Source organism: Pongo abelii, chromosome 19, assembly GCF_028885655.2.
Source record: "Pongo abelii isolate AG06213 chromosome 19, NHGRI_mPonAbe1-v2.0_pri, whole genome shotgun sequence".
Taxonomy (NCBI): domain Eukaryota; kingdom Metazoa; phylum Chordata; class Mammalia; order Primates; family Hominidae; genus Pongo; species Pongo abelii.
This window is the reverse complement of record NC_072004.2, coordinates 55,679,436-55,700,046: the sequence shown is the minus strand read 5'-3', so window position 1 is coordinate 55,700,046 and position 20,611 is coordinate 55,679,436. Positions and strand designations below refer to the sequence as shown.

Genomic DNA, 20,611 nt, shown 5'->3' with positions numbered 1-20,611 from the left:
ACCCCAGCGGCCTCGCGAAATAAATGAGAATGTCTTGGAATTTTTGCCAATACTTTCTCTTCCAAAGAACTCAAAGTGATTTCCACGTAATTCTCATTGATTTGTGAAATGAACCTTCCTGGACTGTAAATTTCCCCGCAAAGAGAGGGCCAGGGCTCCGGGTCGTTTAATACTGGCCGGGGCACCCAGCAGATGGCGCTATGTTAGTGGCCACCAGCTGGCTGCCCCGTCCCCCGGGCTCACCGCCTCGGCCGAAAGCTTCCCGGCCCTCCCTCGCTCACTTCTCTCTCCCCCTCCCAACGGAGCCCGGGCCCACGTGACCTCAAGGCGGCCAATGGGTGAGCAGAGAGGGCGAGCTGGTCCCTGTGGCCGCCATTAAAGCGAAGGGAAAACCCGTGAATTCGGATTAAAGGGGGAAAAACACCGCCCGCTGGGCTCACAAAATGGGGGAGACTACGGCGTCCAGCCGGTGAGGCCGCAGGAGGGCAAACGTTAGGCCGGCTCGGCCCAGGGACGACACGAAGACAGAGCCAGAGAATGGTCTGAGCCCGCAGACGCCGCCACCACCTCCGCCGCTGAGGAGACTCTGGGCTTAAGGACATCGCCGCTGCCGGGCCGGGGGCCTGGGCTTCTCTCCCGGTTCTCGCCCTTCCCGCCCCTGTGCGGGCGCTTCTCTGCCCGGGAGAACCGTCCAGGGCTTGGGCTCTGCCGTCTCGGACTTGATTTTGATTATTTATTGTGTAATTTATTATTTTTCTTGTGGTAGGGGCACACATCCCCTCCGTCCCCCAGAGAGAGACGAGCGTCTGCGGGATCCGCAGTCCGGCCCGCCAGGCGAGCGCGGCGCGGCCCTCCCGCCTCCGGCCCTCGGCCCCGGGCGGCTGGGTGCCGGCCGGGCGGCGGGGGCTGCTCGCGGCGGCGGCGGCGGCGGCGGCGGCGGCGGCGGGGGGGTGGGTGGGGAGGGCGGGCGGCCCGGCGGCCTCCTCTTCCACCGCCCCCCCAACCACTACCCCCCCCGGCCCTCCCCGGTGTCTGTGTTTCTCTCTCTGGTCGGAGGCGGCGGTAATGGCGGATGGTGGGTTGTGGCGCCGGCGGCGGCTGCTGTGAGGGACGATGAGTGCCTCCTTCGTGCCGAACGGGGCCAGCCTGGAAGATTGTCACTGTAACCTCTTCTGCCTGGTGAGTGCCGGGGCCGGCGGGCGCCGAGGGAGGGGGGCCGCGAGGTGCGCCCTTGGGCCGTGGGGGAGGGGGCCGGGTCTGGTCCAGATGCCCGAGTACCCGGGCGAGGCCCAGCCGGAGCCGGCGCCCTGCGAAGCTCCGCGGCCAGCCCCGGGAGACGGCGTTCGCTCTCCCACGGTCCCGGGCTCTGTTTGGGGAGTGTTGGCATTTTTTCTCTTCTTGGTTCGGACTCTCCTTCTCATCGTAGTCTCGTCCTCAACTTGAGCTCCTTATCTGGCAGGACAGTAACCTTTCCCTCTTGTCTTGCTTAACTGTTGCTTTTCTCCTTATTGGCCCTGTATCCCTGCTTCACACTTTCCATTATTGCCGCTGTTCCCCACCGCCTTTATGTCTTACCTTTTAAATTTGGTTTCCCCATGTAAACAGGACCCCAGAACTTATGCCCTAGAAACCTGTCTTCGTTTTACATTTTTTTTGTATGAGTCAAACTAACGCCAGGTTAGTTTCTTCCTTGGGTGACTTAAGATCTCTCTGTAAAAACCAGTAGGTGCCATTTCATATGTTTTCTTTCTAAACTTTGAAAACAGTTTGCCATTTTTGACAATTTATAGCCATCTTGCTTTTATTAGAACATAATGTTTTTGTGAGAGTGAAGGGGGCTAATGGACGAGGTGCTGTGGTTTTGCACTGTTTCTATATTTATTGTGTTTTGGTTGCTTTTTCAGAATGTTTTGAGCAGGCTGCTCCCTTGTTTGATTGAAATGGAACGTCGAGAGAAGCGGGATGTAGGGATGACCATTGTGTAGGTTAGCCCAGGTCTCCTACTGTAACATCCAACAGTTAAGACTTTCAGAAGTACCAACTGTTGCAAATAACTTGTCCTGTATGGGACAGTAGCTGAGCTTCATCAATGACTTTAAGTTTGGGTGACTTTACTTTTTCATTTTCTCCTTTGTGCTATGAGAAATATTAAGAGTATATGATAGGTAAGTGAGTTAAGTGGGAGGAGCACAACTAGTTGGCAAGTGTAAACTGCCAGTCATGTATCAGCAGTTTCATTTTTGGCACCTTATGCTTTGCTCCTTTAAGTTAGATTAAATTACTGAATTCCTCTCGTCGAATTTCTTTCCGGATGCTAAATTGAGATCTTTAATACTCTATCCTCGTCTACAGTATGTTTTTCTTTTCAATGTCCATTAATCAGCATCTCTTCACATATAATAAGACATACACCAGGTTTTATATTTCTATTTTATCCAACTCAGTCTATTTTTGGTACTTTTAGGATCAGGTTCTTTGAAGATAGACTAGCACAAATCTGACAGTTCTTTGTGAGTAGCTATTTGACTTTTCCGACAGGGGTGTGTGTGAAGAATTAACGTAGATTTTTTCAGAACTTGTTCAGATGTCTTTTCATTAGAGACGTTACTTATGTAAATGCGGAATAAAAACCCATGATAGGGTCTTTAATAATTGATTTTCAGTTAAAAGTTTGACACCAATGAACAAATGTGACCAGTTAGGACAGAGAAAAATGTACTCTGTTTGCATATTGAAGTGTGTGCCTATATTTAACATCATTCAGTTTCTTCTATTTCTACTTGGAGTACATATTTGCTTGCTATTCAGTGACATGGTGGTGGTAATTTTTAACTGTATTCTTCTCCCTAAAATTCTTGGTTGTTGAATTATAAAGTCTTTTTTTTTGTTCTAATTTGCATTCAGTATCTCAAGCATACATTGAAAAATTGTAATGTCTTAATGAAATAAGAGACATCATATTGAGTACTTTTGACTTTGAGTGAATATGCAATAATAAAACATAATGCTTTCTTTCCTTCAGGCTGACTTGACAGGAATTAAATGGAAAAAATATGTATGGCAAGGCCCAACTTCTGCCCCTATTCTGTTTCCTGTGACAGAAGAAGACCCCATTTTGAGCAGTTTTAGTCGCTGCCTTAAGGCAGATGTACTTGGTGTTTGGCGGCGAGATCAAAGACCTGGAAGAAGAGAATTGTGGATATTTTGGTGGGGTGAAGACCCCAGTTTTGCTGACCTTATTCACCATGACTTATCAGGTGAAAGAAACTTCCATTTCTAACTAATGATATAGCAACATTGTATACTTCTCCCAAAATGTCATATGTATTACAAATTAAGTTTGTTTTTGTGGGACACTTAGGAGGCCAGATAAAAATTCAGCTTGTTTTATTTCACCATGATTATTTTATTTTACTTAAATTATCCATGTTGTTATAGCTGGGTTTTTAAGGCGTGAATGACTTTCTCCTTCCACCACCTCTGTTCTTAATTTCTCACAGGTAGTTAGGGCCCAAAGAAGGCATGTTACATTAATCTAAAAAAATGAAATCAGGAAACAGAGTTCCTAACAAAGTCATGTAATAGTTTAGAAGCCAGATGTAACTTTTGAGTCACTTCAGCCACTGCTGAAGTTGAGTCTTTTGCATTGAGTAGGCAGATGATTCTAAAAGTACTGGAAATGTAACTATCCGTGTGTGTGTGTGTGTGTGTGTGTGTGTGTGTGTTTTAAGGCATGGAAGTATTTTGTTATTGTCATTTGTGCTATTTGATTAACATATGAAGGCATATGTTAATTTAGTTATTTTTGGAAAGTGACTCATATACTGTTCTGTCAAACATAGTAAGAGACAAGTGCCAACTTGTTTAGCTTTTATAGGACATGGGATCATAATCTAAAAGGTTACACAAACAATTTTATTGTGAGCAAATCAATGTGATTACTTCCTTATTTTCTTGACTTTTAGGACCAAATGCTACTTTAGAAAGAGAAACTATAGCTTTTCATATAATTACTGAAGCTTTAAACTGTGAAAGTCAGTATTAACTGAATCTTAGATAATAGGAATGTAATGATTGGTTGTATGCTATAAGGTTCCAAAGACTTCAGTAAGATAGTTTGATAATGATTTTTGACAGATAAATTTAGGATTTCTAGATAATTTTTTTTAAGTTCTTATTTGAAATTGAGTACTCTGAAGTTTTTGTTGTTGTCCCTATGACCTATAGGATCTATTTTATTTTTGGATAGAATGTATTCTGGGTGTCTGTATCTTGAACTGGTACTTAGTAAGACCAACATTTATGTAGGAATGTACGTGTTACATTTGTATGTTTTGATAATTGCTTTTCACATTCTAATGAACATACTCTCCAGTGTTAATTATTATTTTTGAGAGTGATTGCAATTCTTCAAGAAAGCTTTCCAGCTTTTGTAGTTTTTCTAATAAGATGCCTGCTGCAGAGTCCAGTCCTTAGGTCTGTGTATTTAATGTAGTTCTAAATGTGTAAAATGATGTGTATATGTATATACATATATGTACATATACATGATATGTGTATATGTAGTAGTTTTAGCAAGACAATACTTTCTAATCATGCCAAAAGCTAAGTCCCCAGTCTCCTTTTTCTTTCATTGATTTGGATATAGTATTTGAGTTATTTTAATTGTTAAGTGGTCATAAAAATCACCTTACTAGAATGTTTGGAGACTGTATAACATTGTTGAAAAACTATAAACTATTGATAAAATATATTTGTTGATAAAACATAATTATTGATAAAACTATAATGGTGACTTAGGGGCTTTGGTCTTCTTAATAAAGTTGGCAGAGCATCTAAACAGACTAAACAGATCTTTTTTTAAGATTCCATGAAATACACTTTGTAGAATCAAAGATAATTTTAAGAGACATATAACGTTTAATTTTTTTTTCTTTTTTTCTTTTTAAGTAGAGATGGGGTCTTGCTATGTTGACCAGGCTGGTCTTGAACTCCTGAACTCTAGTGATCCTTCCATCTTAACTTCCCAAAGTGCTGGGATTACAAGTGTGAGCCCCTGCACCTGGCCTAGTTTTACCATAATAGAAAAAATATTGTGGAAGTTAAAAGACTATTAAAGTTAGATGTGAGCTGCTTTGATGGATATTGTTAAAAGTCAGTTTTTTCTTCTAGGTTTCATGTTACCAGTCAGATATGTTTTCTCCACTGAAACTAGGTTACAGTCTTAAACATTTTTCTCTAGCTTTGATTTTTAGCATAATTTTCAAAAATGGTAGTTACTTGTACCTTTAAAATAGTGATCAACTGGGTGCCATGGCTCACTCACGCCTGTAATCCCAGCACTTTGGGAGGCTGAGGCAGGCAGATCGCAGGGTCAGGAGATAGAGACCATCCTGGCCAACATGGTGAAACCCCGTCTCTACTGAAAATACAAAAATTAGCTGGGCATGGTGGCACGCGCCTGTAGTCCCAGCTACTTGGGAGGCTGAGGCAGGAGAATCGCTTGATCCCGGGAGGCGGAGGTTGCAGTGAGCTGAGATCTTGCCACTGCACTCCAGCCTGGGCGACAGAGTGAGACTCTGTCTCAAAAAAAAATAGATAGTGATCTTGAACGTGAATGAAAGTAATTTTGGGAGGTTGGGTTTTTTTTTTTTTTTTTTTTTGAGACGGAGTCTCATTCTGTCCTGCGGGCTGGAGTGCAGTGGCACGATATCTTGCTCTCTGAGTGCAGTGGAGCTTGCTTGCTGCAAGCTCCGCCTCCTGGGTTCACGCCGTACTCCTACCTCAGCCTCCTGACTACCTGGGACTACAGGCGCCCACCACCACGCCTGGCTAATGTTTTGTATTTTTAATAGAGACGGGGTTTCACTGTGTTAGATAGGATGGTCTCGATCTCCTGAGCTTCTGATCCACCAGCCTCGGCCTCCCAAAGTGCTGGGATTACAGGCAGGAGGTTGGGTTTTAACTGCTGTCAGACTTTACTGAATGCTAATGAATAGTAAATAGCTTTTTTTTTTGAGATGGAGTCTTGCTTTGTCGCCTAGGCTGGAGTACAGTGACGCGATCTCAGCTCACTGCAACCTACACCTCCTGGGTTCAAGCGATTCTCCTGTCTCAGCCTCCCGAGTAGCTGGGATTACAGGCACACGCTGCCACACTTGGCTAATTTTTTGTATTTTTAGTAGAGGTGGGGTTTCACCGTGTTCCCCAGGCTGGTCTCGAACTCCTGAGCGCAGACAGTCCACCCGCCTTGGCCTCCCAAAGTGCTAGGATTACAGGTGTGAGTCACCACGCCCGGCCATAAATAACTTAAAAATTTATCAAAGTGAAGTGAGTGAAATAGTAAACTGAAATACAGTTAGGAGTGGTATATGATCATATTTATTGTTCCAAAGCTTGTCCTGTACTGTTTTAGTTTGCATAGTCAGTGTTATTTATATAATGTTTTAGCTTTTTTTTAAAATAAAACCTGTTATTTACTTAAGAATGTTGTTACTTAAATCAGACGTATCTTAAAGAATAATAAGGTCTTTTCAGATGGAATATATTTGTCTTGCCCTTTTCTTTGCTCTAGGGACAGCGTCTGCCTCCCTCTTGGGGTAATTAGTCTGCCTCTGTCTCTATAGCTAACCCCTTTTTCATTTCTTCCATCTGTGGCACTCTATTTCCTTCTTTTAAGCTCCCCTGAGAAGAGAGCAGCTGGACAGTACAGGGTAGCATCAGCTGCTGGAGGCAGTCCTGAGTTCCAAGTGGAGGTGTAGCACTGAGGAAAGGGGTACCGGAAGGACCCAGGTGGTAACTAAAAAGCTGGTTAATTTAGCTTGAGCCTGCTCTTCACAGGCAGTGTCCTTCTGTTTGGTTCAGCACACACCACATCTTGTTACTGAAGTGTTTTTTATTATGGTGATAATATTGCCCTCATTTTTCTTGGTAGTGGGGGAAGAGGGAAAGCATTTCTTTTTTCAAAGATTAGAATTCTCAGTTTTTCTTAACTGGAATATTCAATAACAGAAATACAGAATTGCCTTTGTTTAACCCCCTTAGCTCCTTTGTGTCATGCAGTGTATTTTTAAAAATTAACTAATGAACCAATATTGATACTTTATTATTAACTTAAGTATATATTTGGATGTCTTTTATGTTTTTGCCTAATATCTTTTTCTTTCCTAGGATCTAATTTAAGATACCCCTATTACATTTAATTGTCATGTCTCTTTAGGCTTTGTTAGACTGTGACAGTTTCTCAGACTTTCTTTGGTTTTGATGATTTCGACAGTTCTGAAGAATCTGCTCAGATTCCATAGTGCATTTTAAATTTCAGTTTCTCTTATGTCACTTAGCATTTGTTTGGGTTACCTTCCTTTCAAGTTTAGCTGATGTGTAGAAATAGAATGTAAATTTATTTTATTGCTAACTGGCAAAGATCAGTTACAGCAAATCACGTCTGATTTAATACATACTTTATAAACCCTCAGTTACTCATTTTGTAGCAGTAAGTCGATACTGTTGAGCAAAGTAATTTGCAAAGGCCGGATGATTTTTGGATTAGGATTTGTGCTAACTAGTATTAGCCTAACTATAACATTCCGGAAGGTTATTTGTTCAAAAAATCTCTTGAATTCCAAAGCCAAACATAGATGATTTTCTTACGTTTTGCTTTATCCTCTATAGGATAATGATTAGTTGAATCGGTGTCGATATGTTTTGATACAAAAAGGATTAGGGAATAAAACTCCTTTGGGGTTACAGCTTTTTTCTTTCTTTCTTTCTTTTTTTTTTTGAGACGAATTCTCGCTCTGTCTCCCGGGCTGGAGTGTAGTGGGGCGATCTTGGCTCACTGCAACCTCCGCCTCCCAGGTTCAAGCGATTCTTCTGCCTCAGCCTCCCGAGTAGCTGGGACTACAGGCATGTGCCACCACGCCTGGCTAATTTTCGTATTTTTAGTAGAGATTTTAGTGGGAGTTTCGCCATGTTGGCCAGGCTGGTCTGGAACTCCTGGCCTCAGGTGATCTGCCCGCCTCAGCCTCCCCAAGTGCTGGGATTACAGGCATGAGCCACCATGCCCGGCCCCTTTTTTAAAAAAATTCAATTTTGTAGCTTTGTTTAGTGGTTGTGTGATAGTGGGTGAAAGAGGTATAAAATGGGTGATGGGAAAATCTTAGCTCAGTCCCTCTGGTCAAAAATCTCTGTAATGGATAGGACTGGTACTTTTCAGTGTACTGTTAATTTGCTTCAGAGCAAGATTGTATCATTTTCATTAATGTGTTCTTGAAGGAGAGTTTTCTATGTATTTTTATTCTGTGTTCTAACATTTTTGGAATTCGATTGCTGTCATCATTGGCTTTTATTCTTTCCCTTTAAATAAAAATAAAAGCAAAAACTGCGTCCTCTCCCATTTGTCATCTTAAAAAAATCATAGCAAGTTAGACTGTGATGAGACTCTTTGAGAAAACTGATACCTTGTGAACTAAAAAAACTCAGGGCTAAAAATATTTGTTCTTTTTCCTGACTCCTGAGGTCTGTAAAGTAGATTTTAGTAACATGTTCAGATAGTTTTATTATACCAGAATTTTATCATAATGGATAGTGCTCAAACTAAGTGGACTATTGTTCTGAATTTAATTTTGGATGTTTTTATTGAAGGATATTAACTGTAGTGGACTTTAACCTTAAATGATAGCTGTTAATAGGATTGACAGATAGATAAACAGCCAGGCATAGGAATCTAGTCCCAGCCAAACTAAAACATTGTTTTGTGCCCCATGTAGTCTAAAGAGAGTAATTCCTTTCTACTGTTGTAAAATTTACTTGTGATGTGGCCCGACTGTTTAAATTGGCTAGTCTCCTAGGTGACAACTTCATTTGCTGTATTTCTTCTGCATACTGTTTTTTTGATCAAGTGTATCTTCTAAATTTTCAAGCCAAACATAACATACTAGGCTGTTTTTAAATCAGTTTTCAAGTTTTGCCATAGATAATGGTGCAGCCAACTTAAGGCTCTCAGTATATTTGTTGAATGTATGGGTTATTAATGATTATTCAGGAGAAACACTGATCTAGCATTTAAACATTTCTCTTTATTTCAGGAAATACATGGTATTTTCTACCATGTTAATTTTGAGCCATTATTTATTAGCATATGTTACATTTTAATAGTTTAGCAAAATTATATAGGAGAAGATTCATTTATTACCACTGTGGAGATATTTAAAGATGCCAGTTTTGAGAAAAATGTTGAGTGCAGGGTGTATCTGCTTTTTTGGTTGTGATTTTTTTCCCCATTGATAGAGAATTATTTTGATGACTTATCACATACTTTGGCACTACTGTAATCTGCATCTTCAGGAAAAAAATATGGTAATCAAATTTAGCATTTGTGTTTTCTTCCAATAAATAGTCCATAAAAATTTCAAGAAACACTGATGATTAATAACTGTAATGCTAATAGTAACAGAAAAGTACTAAGAATGCAGAGTTGAAACTTTATTTTCTCTGGACATAGAGCTACAAGAGAAGGAAATTTTTTTTTTTTTGTAGGGATGGAGGTCTCACTTGACTGTCTCACTCAGCCTGCAGTGCTTAATCATAGCTCACTGCAGCCTCCAACTCCTGGACTCAAGCAATCCTCCCACCTCAGCTTCCCCAGCAGCTGGGCCTACGGGCATTGCCACTATGCCCTACTAACTGAAAAAAAAGTTTTTTGGAGTCAGGGTCTTCCTGTATTGCCAGGCTAGTCTTGAACTCCTAGCTTCAAGTGATCCTTCTGTCTTAGCTTCCCAAGTAGCTGAGATTACAGGCATGAGTCATTGCACCTGGCTAGAGGAGGAAACTATTTAAATAGGTTAAGCAGACTTTTTCTATTAGGCTCTGGTTAAGTTCAAAAGAGATAGGTAAAGATTTGCCATATATTCCCTTCTCCTTTCCCTCCCTATTATAATGCTGGTGTTGAGATTCAAGAACTTGTTTCAGTTAGTGTAAATAGTGCATATCACTGTGCCTTGAGTGGGTTGGTTATACCATTTCACTTTTCATATCTGAATACAACATGTAGAAAGTACTTTTATTATGGTTATTAGATTGTCAGGGTATTAGAAGCTTGGCTTAGTAGGCTTCTTGTTTCTAAGTGATTCCCAACAAAACCAAAAGCCTTCAGACTTTTTATTGAGCGTTATTAGGACTTACTCTCGTTTTTCTCAGCAACAAAATATGAAATTATATTACTTTAGTGTAATGGTTGCTTAGTCACTTGCCATATAGATGAAGACATACTTCAGAGATACGTTGGATTTAGAAAACCTCAACAGGTGGTCTCTACTTGTTTTATGCATAGCTCCTATTTAATGTTAATGAGAATTCTGGGCACTGGGGACATAAGATGCCCACCCCCTTTGAAAGCATTAGAATAATGAGGGAGAAATGCTTGAAGATTAATACTGATTACTTTTCTAAGCCACATTCAATATTCTTTTTTTTTTGTTTTTTTTTTGAGATGGAGTCTTGCTCTTTCACCAGGCTGGAATGCAGTGGCGTGATCTCGGTTCACTGCAGCCTCTGCCACCCAGTTTAAGTGATTCTCCTGCCTCAGCCTCCCGGATAGCTGGGACTACAGGTGCATGCCACCTCGCCCAGCTAATTTTTGTATTTTTAGTAGAGATGGGGTTTTACTATGTTGGCCAGGCTGGTCTTGAACTCCTGACCTCAGATGACCCACCTGCCTCAACCTCCCAAAGTGCTGGGATTATAGGCATGAGCCACCGCGCATGGCCTCACATTAAATATTCTTAAATCATTTGACTGCAAGTTTAACTAAAATAGATTTTACAAAATAAAACCATAAAATTTTCAGAATTTCATGTGAAAATTTATAAATTATTGTGCTTTAGCTTTTACTATTGCAAAGGTTTTTTTTGTTTGTTTTTTTGAGTCAGAGTCTCGCTATGTCGCCCACACTGGAGTGCAGTGGTGTGATCTCAGCTCACTGCAACTCCCGTCTCTTAGGCTCAAGTGATTCTCATGCCTCAGCCTCCTGAGTAGCTGGGACTACAGCCGTGCCATGCATGGCTAATTTTTATATTTTTAGTAGAGATGGGGTTTTGCCATGTTGGCCAGGCTGGTCTCGAACTCCTGGCCTCAAGTGGTCCACTTGCCTCGGCCTCCTGAAGTGCTGGGAGGCCACCACACCTGGCCTCAGCCTCCCAGATAGCAGGCATGAGCCACCATACCTGGCTTCAGCCTCCCAGAAAGCAGATTTTTTTATTTACTGTTTTTGGGAAGAAAAAGTCATTCTCTAGTTTTAAATGACTAACTTATTTGAAGTTTATAACAACTGTACAACCTTGATACTTATAAATGGTAACTGTGTCTTGGGTCTTTGATGGTTTAAAACTTAGGAAAAATATGTTGGTAGTGGCTTCTTATGTAGAACAAGTGTTACAACCATCAGAAGGTAGGGATTTTTGAAATAAAAGGTAATAAAAATAAAAGATACTAAACTGATTGTAAAGAGGTGAAGAATTGGGAGATATTCCTAACATAATTCTGTTGGAATTAAGAACATGTGTATTCTAGTAGTCATAAGTCTCATAATTTGAGGTAAAAGTCTTAATGTAGCTATTTAATTTTGAAATGGTAGGACCTCATTAAATTGAAAGCAGATCAATTGAGATTCTTTTCTCTTTTCTTGTCATCAACTCACAAATATGCTTGTGATCTAGACCTTTAATTAATTAAAGTGAAGTCACTTTGTGCTGCTTCTCTATTCTCCTAGCCTAATATTTTCTTTAATGAAGTGAAACCCATAAACGTTTTGGTTTTAAATGGAAGTAGATAACGGTGTCTTTGATATAATAGAATGTGAATTTTTCCTATTTAATATTTATGATTAATATTAGACTTAAAAAATTCTTCTATTCCAATTCTGAAATATTGTCATTTTCTAAAGCTTATTCTACTTTTTTTTCCCTAAGCTTACCTGTTTTTTTGTTTTGTTTTGTTTTTTTTTTTTGGAGACCGAATCTCACTCTGTCCCAGGCTGGAGTACAGTGGCACGATCTTGGCTCACTGTAACCTCTCCCTCTTGGGTGATTCTCCCACCTCAGCCTCCCGAGTAGCTGGGATTACAGGGCTGCACTATGACGCCTGGCTGATGTTTGTATTTTTAGTAGAGATGGGCTTTCACCATGTTGGCGAGGCTGGTCTTGAACTCCTGACCTTAGGTGATCCGCCCACCTCAGCCTCCCAAAGTGCTGGGACTACAGGCGTGAGTAACTGCGCCCAGCCTAAAGCTTATTTAAAATAAAATTAAAAAAAAAATTAGTTGCTTTGAAAGACTTGACTGTCATTTAGGAAAAAATATAAAAGCAACATTAATCTTTGTAGTGGCACAGAATTTCTGGTGCAGTTAAAGTCCACTATCATACTTTTTAGTTAATGTTTATTCTACCCATTTGTTGTATAAGTTGTGCATATAAACCATGTGTAACTCTTAATACATGTCTTTGCTTTTATTCAAAAGCTAATATTGTGTCTATTTTTCTATGGTATAGTATATGCATTTTTGGTGTTGAATTGAGAAAGGTTTGTCTTTTATTTTTACTTAAACATTGAACACAGATGACTGATATTTATAAAATGTTTATAAAGGTATATAGGCTATAGAAGGAGAGTTAATTATATTTAGACTAAGCAATTTAAAATCTTGTAATGAAAGTTAAAGTGCTGAAGTGGTATTATTTGTAGCATGATTTATTGGATGCTTTGTGACAGATATGAAATGGATAGAGTGTGAAAAAAATTTTTTCTGACCTACATCCAGACTTATCTCAAAATGACTGTGTTAATGTTTTTTTGGTAAATTAACTTGGAGTGATTAATAGATTTGCTGGCAAAATTGAAGCTATATAGTTAGTGAAGATAGCTATAATTTTATATGACCAAAGTGCCATTTACAATTTAAGTCTTTAAATTTTTACATTTCTCCCCCAAGTAAAGGGTCCTATACTGAATAATAATCATGGGAATAATTTGTTTGAAATGAGACCTACGGTGGCTGATAGTGCACTGCTTGTTAGGCTCTGTGCCAACAGCTTCCTTTTTATTCATCACTTAGTGTTATAGTGGAGTCGTGGATTAGAATGCTGATGGACATGAAATGTTTTGACTTTAATTATTAACTGGCTAACTTTTTTGGCAGGTTGAATGACTAGGGGAATTAGGACAAAGTAACAAGTGAGCCAGCTTAGAAATTGGCATCATAGGTATAGAGTGTGTTTAATATTTTCCAGGTTATACAAACAAGTGTCTTTTCATTAATACAGGAACCAATTCAGTATGTTCATGATGTCATTGAATTTTATAAGGTGGAAAAATACTTTTCAGGTAATTTAATAGAATATGTGGTACTTAGACCTTTTATTCCTTGTGGCGTAACTTTGAAACCTGATAATGTCTAGAGATACATTGAAGTGATTGTAGCTTAATATTCTGGGGTAAGCTAGTGTTGATGAATATAGAGTTTAAACTGTACCCTTTTTAACTTGGCTCTGAATAGGTTATAGTGTCACTGTTTGACTTCTTATTTCCTTCATTTGTCTTTTAGAAGAAGAAGATGGAGTGTGGGAGAATGGACTTTCCTATGAATGCCGTACCCTGCTTTTCAAAGCAGTTCACAATCTATTGGAACGGTGTTTAATGAACAGGAATTTTGTACGTATTGGCAAGTGGTTTGTGAAGCCTTATGAAAAAGATGAAAAACCTATAAATAAAAGGTAAGCTATCTTAAATTCTGATGTGATATTTCTTTAGATTTGTTCGTTTTTGTGTCTTTACAGAGAATGTGGGATAAAACAAGCTAATATACAGACATATTCCGGAGGTTGTCAGTGACAAAGTACTAGATACAGTCAGGTATCTAGTACCTGACTAGGTTTTTTTTTTTTTAACCACTTTACAAACTTCCCTTTACACACTTTAAGAATTTTCTTACAGTAGGAATACGCTGTATTTTAATACAGTGGCCTAAATTTTGATTTGGGATGATAGACAAAATATGGGATGAAAGCAGAGGCTTAGGCTTGGAAGTATCTTTTTTTTAGTATTTGTGGAAATATATGCACAGCACTCTGATATTAAAATTAAGTAACAACACCTGTTAAAGATAGTGATCTGTGAGTATGTTTTGGATTAAGTTAACCCTTCTTATTCCCAATCTCTCAATTCCCTTTAATTAAAGTAATTTAAATTTGTGTTTTCTATATAAGACCATTTACTCTTTGAGAGCTTATAATTTTCTTGAGCAATGAATTAAGCAAATTTATGACACTAATTATTAGAGTAGTTGCAGATAGAGGCACAGAAGACTTACGATAGATACCTCCTTCTCCTGTGCAATTAAAACCTTCAGGTTACTCGCTTCTCCGTGATTTAGATAATAGAAGGCATAGTCTCTCAAAAGATTTAAGTTTCCAGCAGTCATTGAGTTAGTGAGACTTCAAGAGAGATGAACCAGTGGCAAGTAAGTTGGGATGTGGGGAAGAGAAAATTAAAGGGAACTTACTAATTTTTCCTGAAAGATGCGAGAGGATGTGAAGTGAACATTTGGTTGAGATTATAATCATTTTGAGGTCTTTGATGTCATATATGCACATCTTTTTTCATGTGCACCTGGAGTTTTTTTTTTGATTTTTTTTTTTTTTTTCAGACTTTTTAGTTTTAGTAAGACTGGATGAGTAGATAAGCCCGGATAAATAAAGGTGCTTTCATTTTTTTTTTCTTCTTTGAAAATTAACGTAAACCTTTATTGTTAACAAAATACTTGCATAAGTTCAGAATGCATTCAGCTGGAAATGACAGAAAAACATTAACTACTTGGCTTATGTAGGGATTGATTTTTCTCAGTAGCAAAGAGTGTGGAGGTAGATAGTTTAGTACTGGTATAGCTGTTAAATAATGTCATCAAGGATTCAAAGTTCCCCAGAGTTTTCTCTGTGCCATCTTTACATCTTCATGGTCCTCCCGTGTGTTGCACCTCCAGACCTCACAGTGGATTCCAGGCAGGAAGAGAAAGGAAGGGAGGAAGTAAGAAGGTGTGGCACCTGAGTCAGAAAGTGAATTATTTTCTGGAAACTTTAGTTGATATATCTTTGGCCATACTAAGAGAAACAAATATCTTCTATTTGGAAGCAGCTGCTCTGAACAAATGAAGTTTTTGTTAGTAAGAAGAAAGGGCTGATGGATATTAGATAGATACCAAAGATCAAAGAGTGGAAATGGATATTGGGTAGGCAGTTAGCAATGTCTGCCATATACGTTTGTTTATTTATTTATTTTGAGACAAAGTCTCACTCTGTTGCCCAGGCTGGAGTGCAGTGGTGCAATCTCAGCTCACTGCAACCTCTGCTTCCCAGGTTCAAGTGATTGTCCTGCCTCAGTCTCCCAAGTAGCTGGGATTATAGGTGTGTGCCACCACACCTGGCTAATTTTGTGTGTTTTTAGTAGAAACGGGGTTTTGCCATGTTGCCCAGGCTGGTCTTGAACTCCTGAGCTCAGGCAATCCACCCGCCTCGGCCTCCCAAAGTGCTGGGATTACAGGCGTGAGCCACCGCTCCCAGCCAGGCATATAGATTTATATAGTTTTAAGAAGTCAAACAGATTACCAAGATTTAAAATGAAAAGCTGCAATCCTGAGCCCCAATGAATAGATTTGCTCCTCAGAAGCAGCCCTTTTTAATTCTTCTGTTTCTTTTAAGTTAACCTGTTTAAAAATTTTGAAAGAAATAACATGCTTATTCTTGAGTTACCAGTTAGGATTAATCTAGTGGACTTTTTTTTTTTTTTTTTTTTTTTGTCACAACAGCCTACCATTGAAATTCTATTGAGAGGTTAGTTATCTTACTTCCCCTGACTCAACACTTGGATATTGGCACTTTTGCGCACACTTCTTTTCCCTCTCCCTTTCCTTTTTTTTTTTTTTTTTTCCTGAAACGGAGTTTCACTCTTGTTGCTCAGGCTGGAGCGCAATGGTATGATCTCGGCTCACTGCAACCTCTGCCTCCCGAGTTCAAGTGATTCTCCTGCCTCAGCCTCCTGAGTAGCTGGGATTACAGGTGTCTGCCATCACACCCAGCTAATTTTTGTGTTTTTAGTAGAGACAGGCTTTCGCCATGTTGGCCAGGCTGGTCTTGAACTCCTGACCTCAAGTGATCCACCCACCTTGACCTCCCAAAGTGCTGGGATTACAGGCATGAGCCACTGCACCTGGCTTCCTCTCCCTTTCCTTATCTTGCCAATATAGTTATAACTTTTGGTAAAAACAATATTTGTTTATACTGTTATAATTTTATAAATATTATTTGTAACTGAGCCATAGTATATTGAAACACATTTCATTTCATTTCTTTTTTTTTTTTTTTTTTTTTTTTGAGATAGAGTCTCGCTCTGTCACCCAGGCTGGAGTGCAGTGGCGCGATCTGGGCTCACTGCAAGCTCCACCTCCCTGGTTCACGCCATTCTCCTGCCTCGGCCTCCCTAGTAGCTGAGACTACAGGTGCCCGCCACCACGCCCAGCTAATTTTTTGTATTTTTAGTAGAGACGGGGTTTCACCATGTAGCCAGGATGGTCTCGCTCTCCTGACCTCGTGATCCGCCCACCTCGGCCTCCCAAAGTGCTGGGATTACAGGCGTGAGCCACCGCCCCACCTTCACATTTCATTTCTTGTACATCTTTTTGTTTTCCCAGGTGTTAATGATTATCCCTTTTTTTCACTTAATTATTAATGTTAGGAGTTAGTAAACTCCTGCCTGTACTCTGCCACTTTTTTTGTACATAAAATTTTGTTGTAACACAGCCATGCTCATTCATTGATAGATTGTTTTATGGCTGCTTTCACACTAGAGCAGAGTTAAATAGTTATGATAGAGACAGATGGCCTGCAAAGCTGAAAATACTTAGCCTGAAATATTTTCTAGCTGACTTTTTGTAGTTTGCTGACTCCTGATCTGTGTACCTGTTGGTAGTTGATCCATAAACTATCCACTAAAAGTATAAATCGCTTCTCCCTACCTTCAAGGACTTTGTATAATCTTATTAGTTTCCTCTTTTTTCCCCTCTTGTTAATTAATATCCCTGTTGTTACCCTTCATTCTTCTTTTCTGATTTGGATTAGTAGTTCTGTAGTCCTGTTTCACAGTAGTCATCTTGGGAATTCTCTTTGCTTTTCCCTTCTTGTTGGATCCCTCATTTCTCATTTCTCCTTTTTTTTTTTTTTGTCTTATTTACTGTTATGGTGGTGCCCAACCTAAGAGTAGTTTCCTGAGAGTGCAAGGATGGTAATACTTTTGAGATCCTCAATGTTGGAATTCTGAGTCAAACCACAGAATCGCAGGCTCTTAAGTTTCTTTCTTTTCTCTCCTTATAATTGATAGTTTTGACTGGGTATAGAATCTTTGATTAGCAACCCTCTTAGACTTCTGGGCACTAAAATGCTAACTGGAGGTTCTGTGTATGTGAGTAGCTTATGACATTGCAGGCTTTACTAGAGTGAATGATCTGGGGACTTGACCGTTTTTATTGGGTGCTTGTCACCCAACTGCCAGTATTTGTACACCCTGTCACCTGCTTAAGTAGTTTTCCCGGAGGAGACTTTCAGTACTCTTACTAGAGGGTATAAGCTGGGCTGCCAGTGTTTAGTGAACTTATTGGGGAAAGGAGGTTTGGAGGTGGGGCTCACTTATATAGTGGTTAAATTTTCACTTAATCTTTTAAATACATCATCTCAGCTGTATCTGAATATCTCTAATTCTGAGTCCCTCTGTTTCAACCATTTCAAAGAGTGGACCTCTTAAGTTTTTCACTGATCTGGAAGAAAGTGGAGAGGCTCTAATATCTTTGAACTTTCATTCCTTCTGTTTTCTTTTTCTTTCCTTTTTTTTTTTTTTGAAACAGTCTCTGTCACCTAGGCTGGAGTACAGTGGCGCAATCTTGGCTCACTTCAACCTCCACCTCCTGGGTTCAAGCAGTTCTCATGCCTCAGCCTCCCAAGTAGCTGGGGCCACAGACACTAGCCACCACAACTGGCTAATTTTTGTATTTTTAAGGAGACGGGGTTTCACCATGTTGGCTAGGCTGGTCTCGATCTCCTGGCCTCAAGTGTTCTGCCCACCTCAGCCTCCCAAAGTGCTGGGATTACAGGTGTGAGCCACTGTGCCCAGCCCCTTCTCTTTTCAGTTACACCTATACATCCACCTTCAGGGATATATATATATATATATATATATATGTATATGTATATATACCAGTACCTTCAACTTCTGAGCCTTTCTGAGATTCTGTGGTTTGACTCAGTTTATAACTTTGTAAGTTTAACCACTGCACCCGGCTTTCTTTATGAAAAACTCTTAAAAGGCTATTGATAATTGAAAATATGGGCTCACGCCTGTAATCCACCACTAAGGGGCCGAGGTGGGAGGATGGCTTGAGACCAGGAGTTTGAGAGCAGCCTGGGAAACATAGCTAGACCCCCGTCTCTCTCTCTCTCTCTCTTTTTTAATGATCTTATTTTATTTATTTGTTTGTTTGTTTATTTTTACTGTAAGTTCTGCAATACATGTGCAGAACGTGCAGGTTTATTAATAGATACATATGTGCCATGGTGGTTTGCTGCGCCTATCAGCCCCTCATCTGGGTTTTAAGCCCCATATGCATTAGGTATTTGTCCTTACGCTCTCCCTCCCTGTGCTCCCTATCCCCTAACAGGCCCAGTCTGTGATGTTCCCCTTCCTGTGTCCATGCGTTCTCACTATTCAACTCCCACTTACGAGTGAGTTGTGTTAGTTTGCTGAAGATGATGGTTTCTAGCTTCTGTGGTTTGACTCAGTTTATATCTTGGCTTCTCCTTTGCCTTATCTAAGTCAGTTAGCATTTTTGCCTTTGCGTGCTAGCTTCTCAAATTTTATGGCTAGCTCTTGTCTGTTGCTGCCACTTACACCATTCTCTTCGTCTTCCTCCTGCCTTTTACCGTCTTTATGGAGACAGTTTCATGAGGAAGGCGGAGGCAAATGAATGTGTTCAATAAGCCATGCAAGATACTGGAAGTATTTTTCTTTATGAAAATTTTTTTTTTTTCGGGGAGACAGGGTCTGACTCTGTTGCCCAGGCTGGAGTGCAATCGCACAGTCACGGCTCACTCCTGTATAGCTGGGACCACAGGCATGTGCCACCACAGCTGGCTAATTTTTTTAACTTTTTGTAGAGACAGAATCTTACTTTATTGCCCAGGCTAGTCTCCAACTCCTGAGCTCAAGTGATCTTCCCGGCTCAGCCTCCCAAAGTGCTGGGATTACAGGCGTGAACCACTGCTCTTGGCTTTATGAAAAACTCTTTATAGGCTATTAATAATTGAAAATATGGGCTCACCCCTATAATCTACCACTCTGGGGCCAAGATGGGAGGATCGCTTGAGCAGCCTGGGAAACATAGCTAGACCCACATCTCTCATTTTTTCTTTTTTTTAATGATCCTATTTTATTTATGTATTTATTTTTAAGTTCTGGGATACATGTGCAGAACGTGCAGGTTTTTTAATAGGTATATATGTGCCATGGTGGTTTGCTGCACCTATCAGCCCATCATCTGGGTTTTAAGCCCCATATGCATTAGGTATTTGTCCTTATGCTCTCCCTCCCCATGCTCCCTATCCCCAAACAGGCCCCGGTCTGTGATGTTCCCCTCCCTGTGTCCATGTGTTCTCACTGTTCAACTCCCACTTATGAGTGAGAACATGCAGTGTTTGGTTTTCTGTTCTTGTGTTAGTTTGCTGAGGATGATGGTTTCCAGCTTCATCCACGTCCCTGCAAAGGACATAAACTCATTCTTTTTGTTTTTGAGATGGAGTCTTGCTCTATCGCCCAGGGTGGAGTGCAGTGGCACGATTTCAGCTCACTGCAACCTCCACCTCCTGGATTCAAGCAATTCTCCTGCCTCAGCCTCCCGAGTAGCTGGGATTACAGGCACCCACCACCACGCCTGGCTAATTTTTGTATTTTTAGTAGAGACGAGGTTTCACCATGTTAGCCAGACTGGTCTCGAACTCCTGACCTCAGGTAATCCGCCCACGTCGGCCTCCCAAAGTCCTGGGATTACAGGCGTGAGCCACCATGCCCAGCCAAACTCATTCTTTTTTATGGCTGCAGACCCCCGTCTCTTTAAAAAAAAAAAAAAAAAAAAGCCGGGCACAGTGGCACACACTCTGAAGTGGGACTTCAGAGTCCCAGCTACTCTGAAGACTGAGGTGGGAGGATCACTTGAGCCCAGAAGGTTGAGGCTGCAGTGAGTTAGGATTGTGCTGTTGTACTCCAGCCGGGGCAACAGAGCAAGACTCTGTCTTAAAAAAAAAAAAATTGAAAATATAACTTTTTTTTTTTTGAGATAAGGTCTCTTACTTTGTCACCCAGGCTGGAGTGCAGTGGCACAATCATGGCTCATTGCAGCCCAACCTCCCAGGCTCAAGTAGTCCTCACACTTCAGCCTCCCATGTAGCTGGGACCACAGGTGCACGCTACCAAGACTGGTTAATTTTTGTAGATTTTTTGTAGAGATAAGATATCACCATGTTGC

At 40.4% G+C, this 20,611-nt stretch overlaps 1 protein-coding gene across 1 annotated transcript in view; it reads left to right on the top strand.

Annotated features, from left to right (window-relative positions):
• The first annotated feature begins 947 nt into the window (after positions 1 to 947).
• MED13 (mediator complex subunit 13) overlaps positions 948 to 20,611 on the top strand; it is a 125,400-nt gene continuing 105,736 nt past the window's right edge. The window contains exons 1-3 of the mRNA XM_024234973.3: positions 948 to 1,179; positions 3,023 to 3,257; positions 13,598 to 13,766. Of these exons, the coding sequence (XP_024090741.3) occupies positions 1,114 to 1,179; positions 3,023 to 3,257; positions 13,598 to 13,766 (470 nt within the window). The 5' untranslated portion in view covers positions 948 to 1,113. The remainder of the gene's footprint in view (positions 1,180 to 3,022; positions 3,258 to 13,597; positions 13,767 to 20,611) is intronic.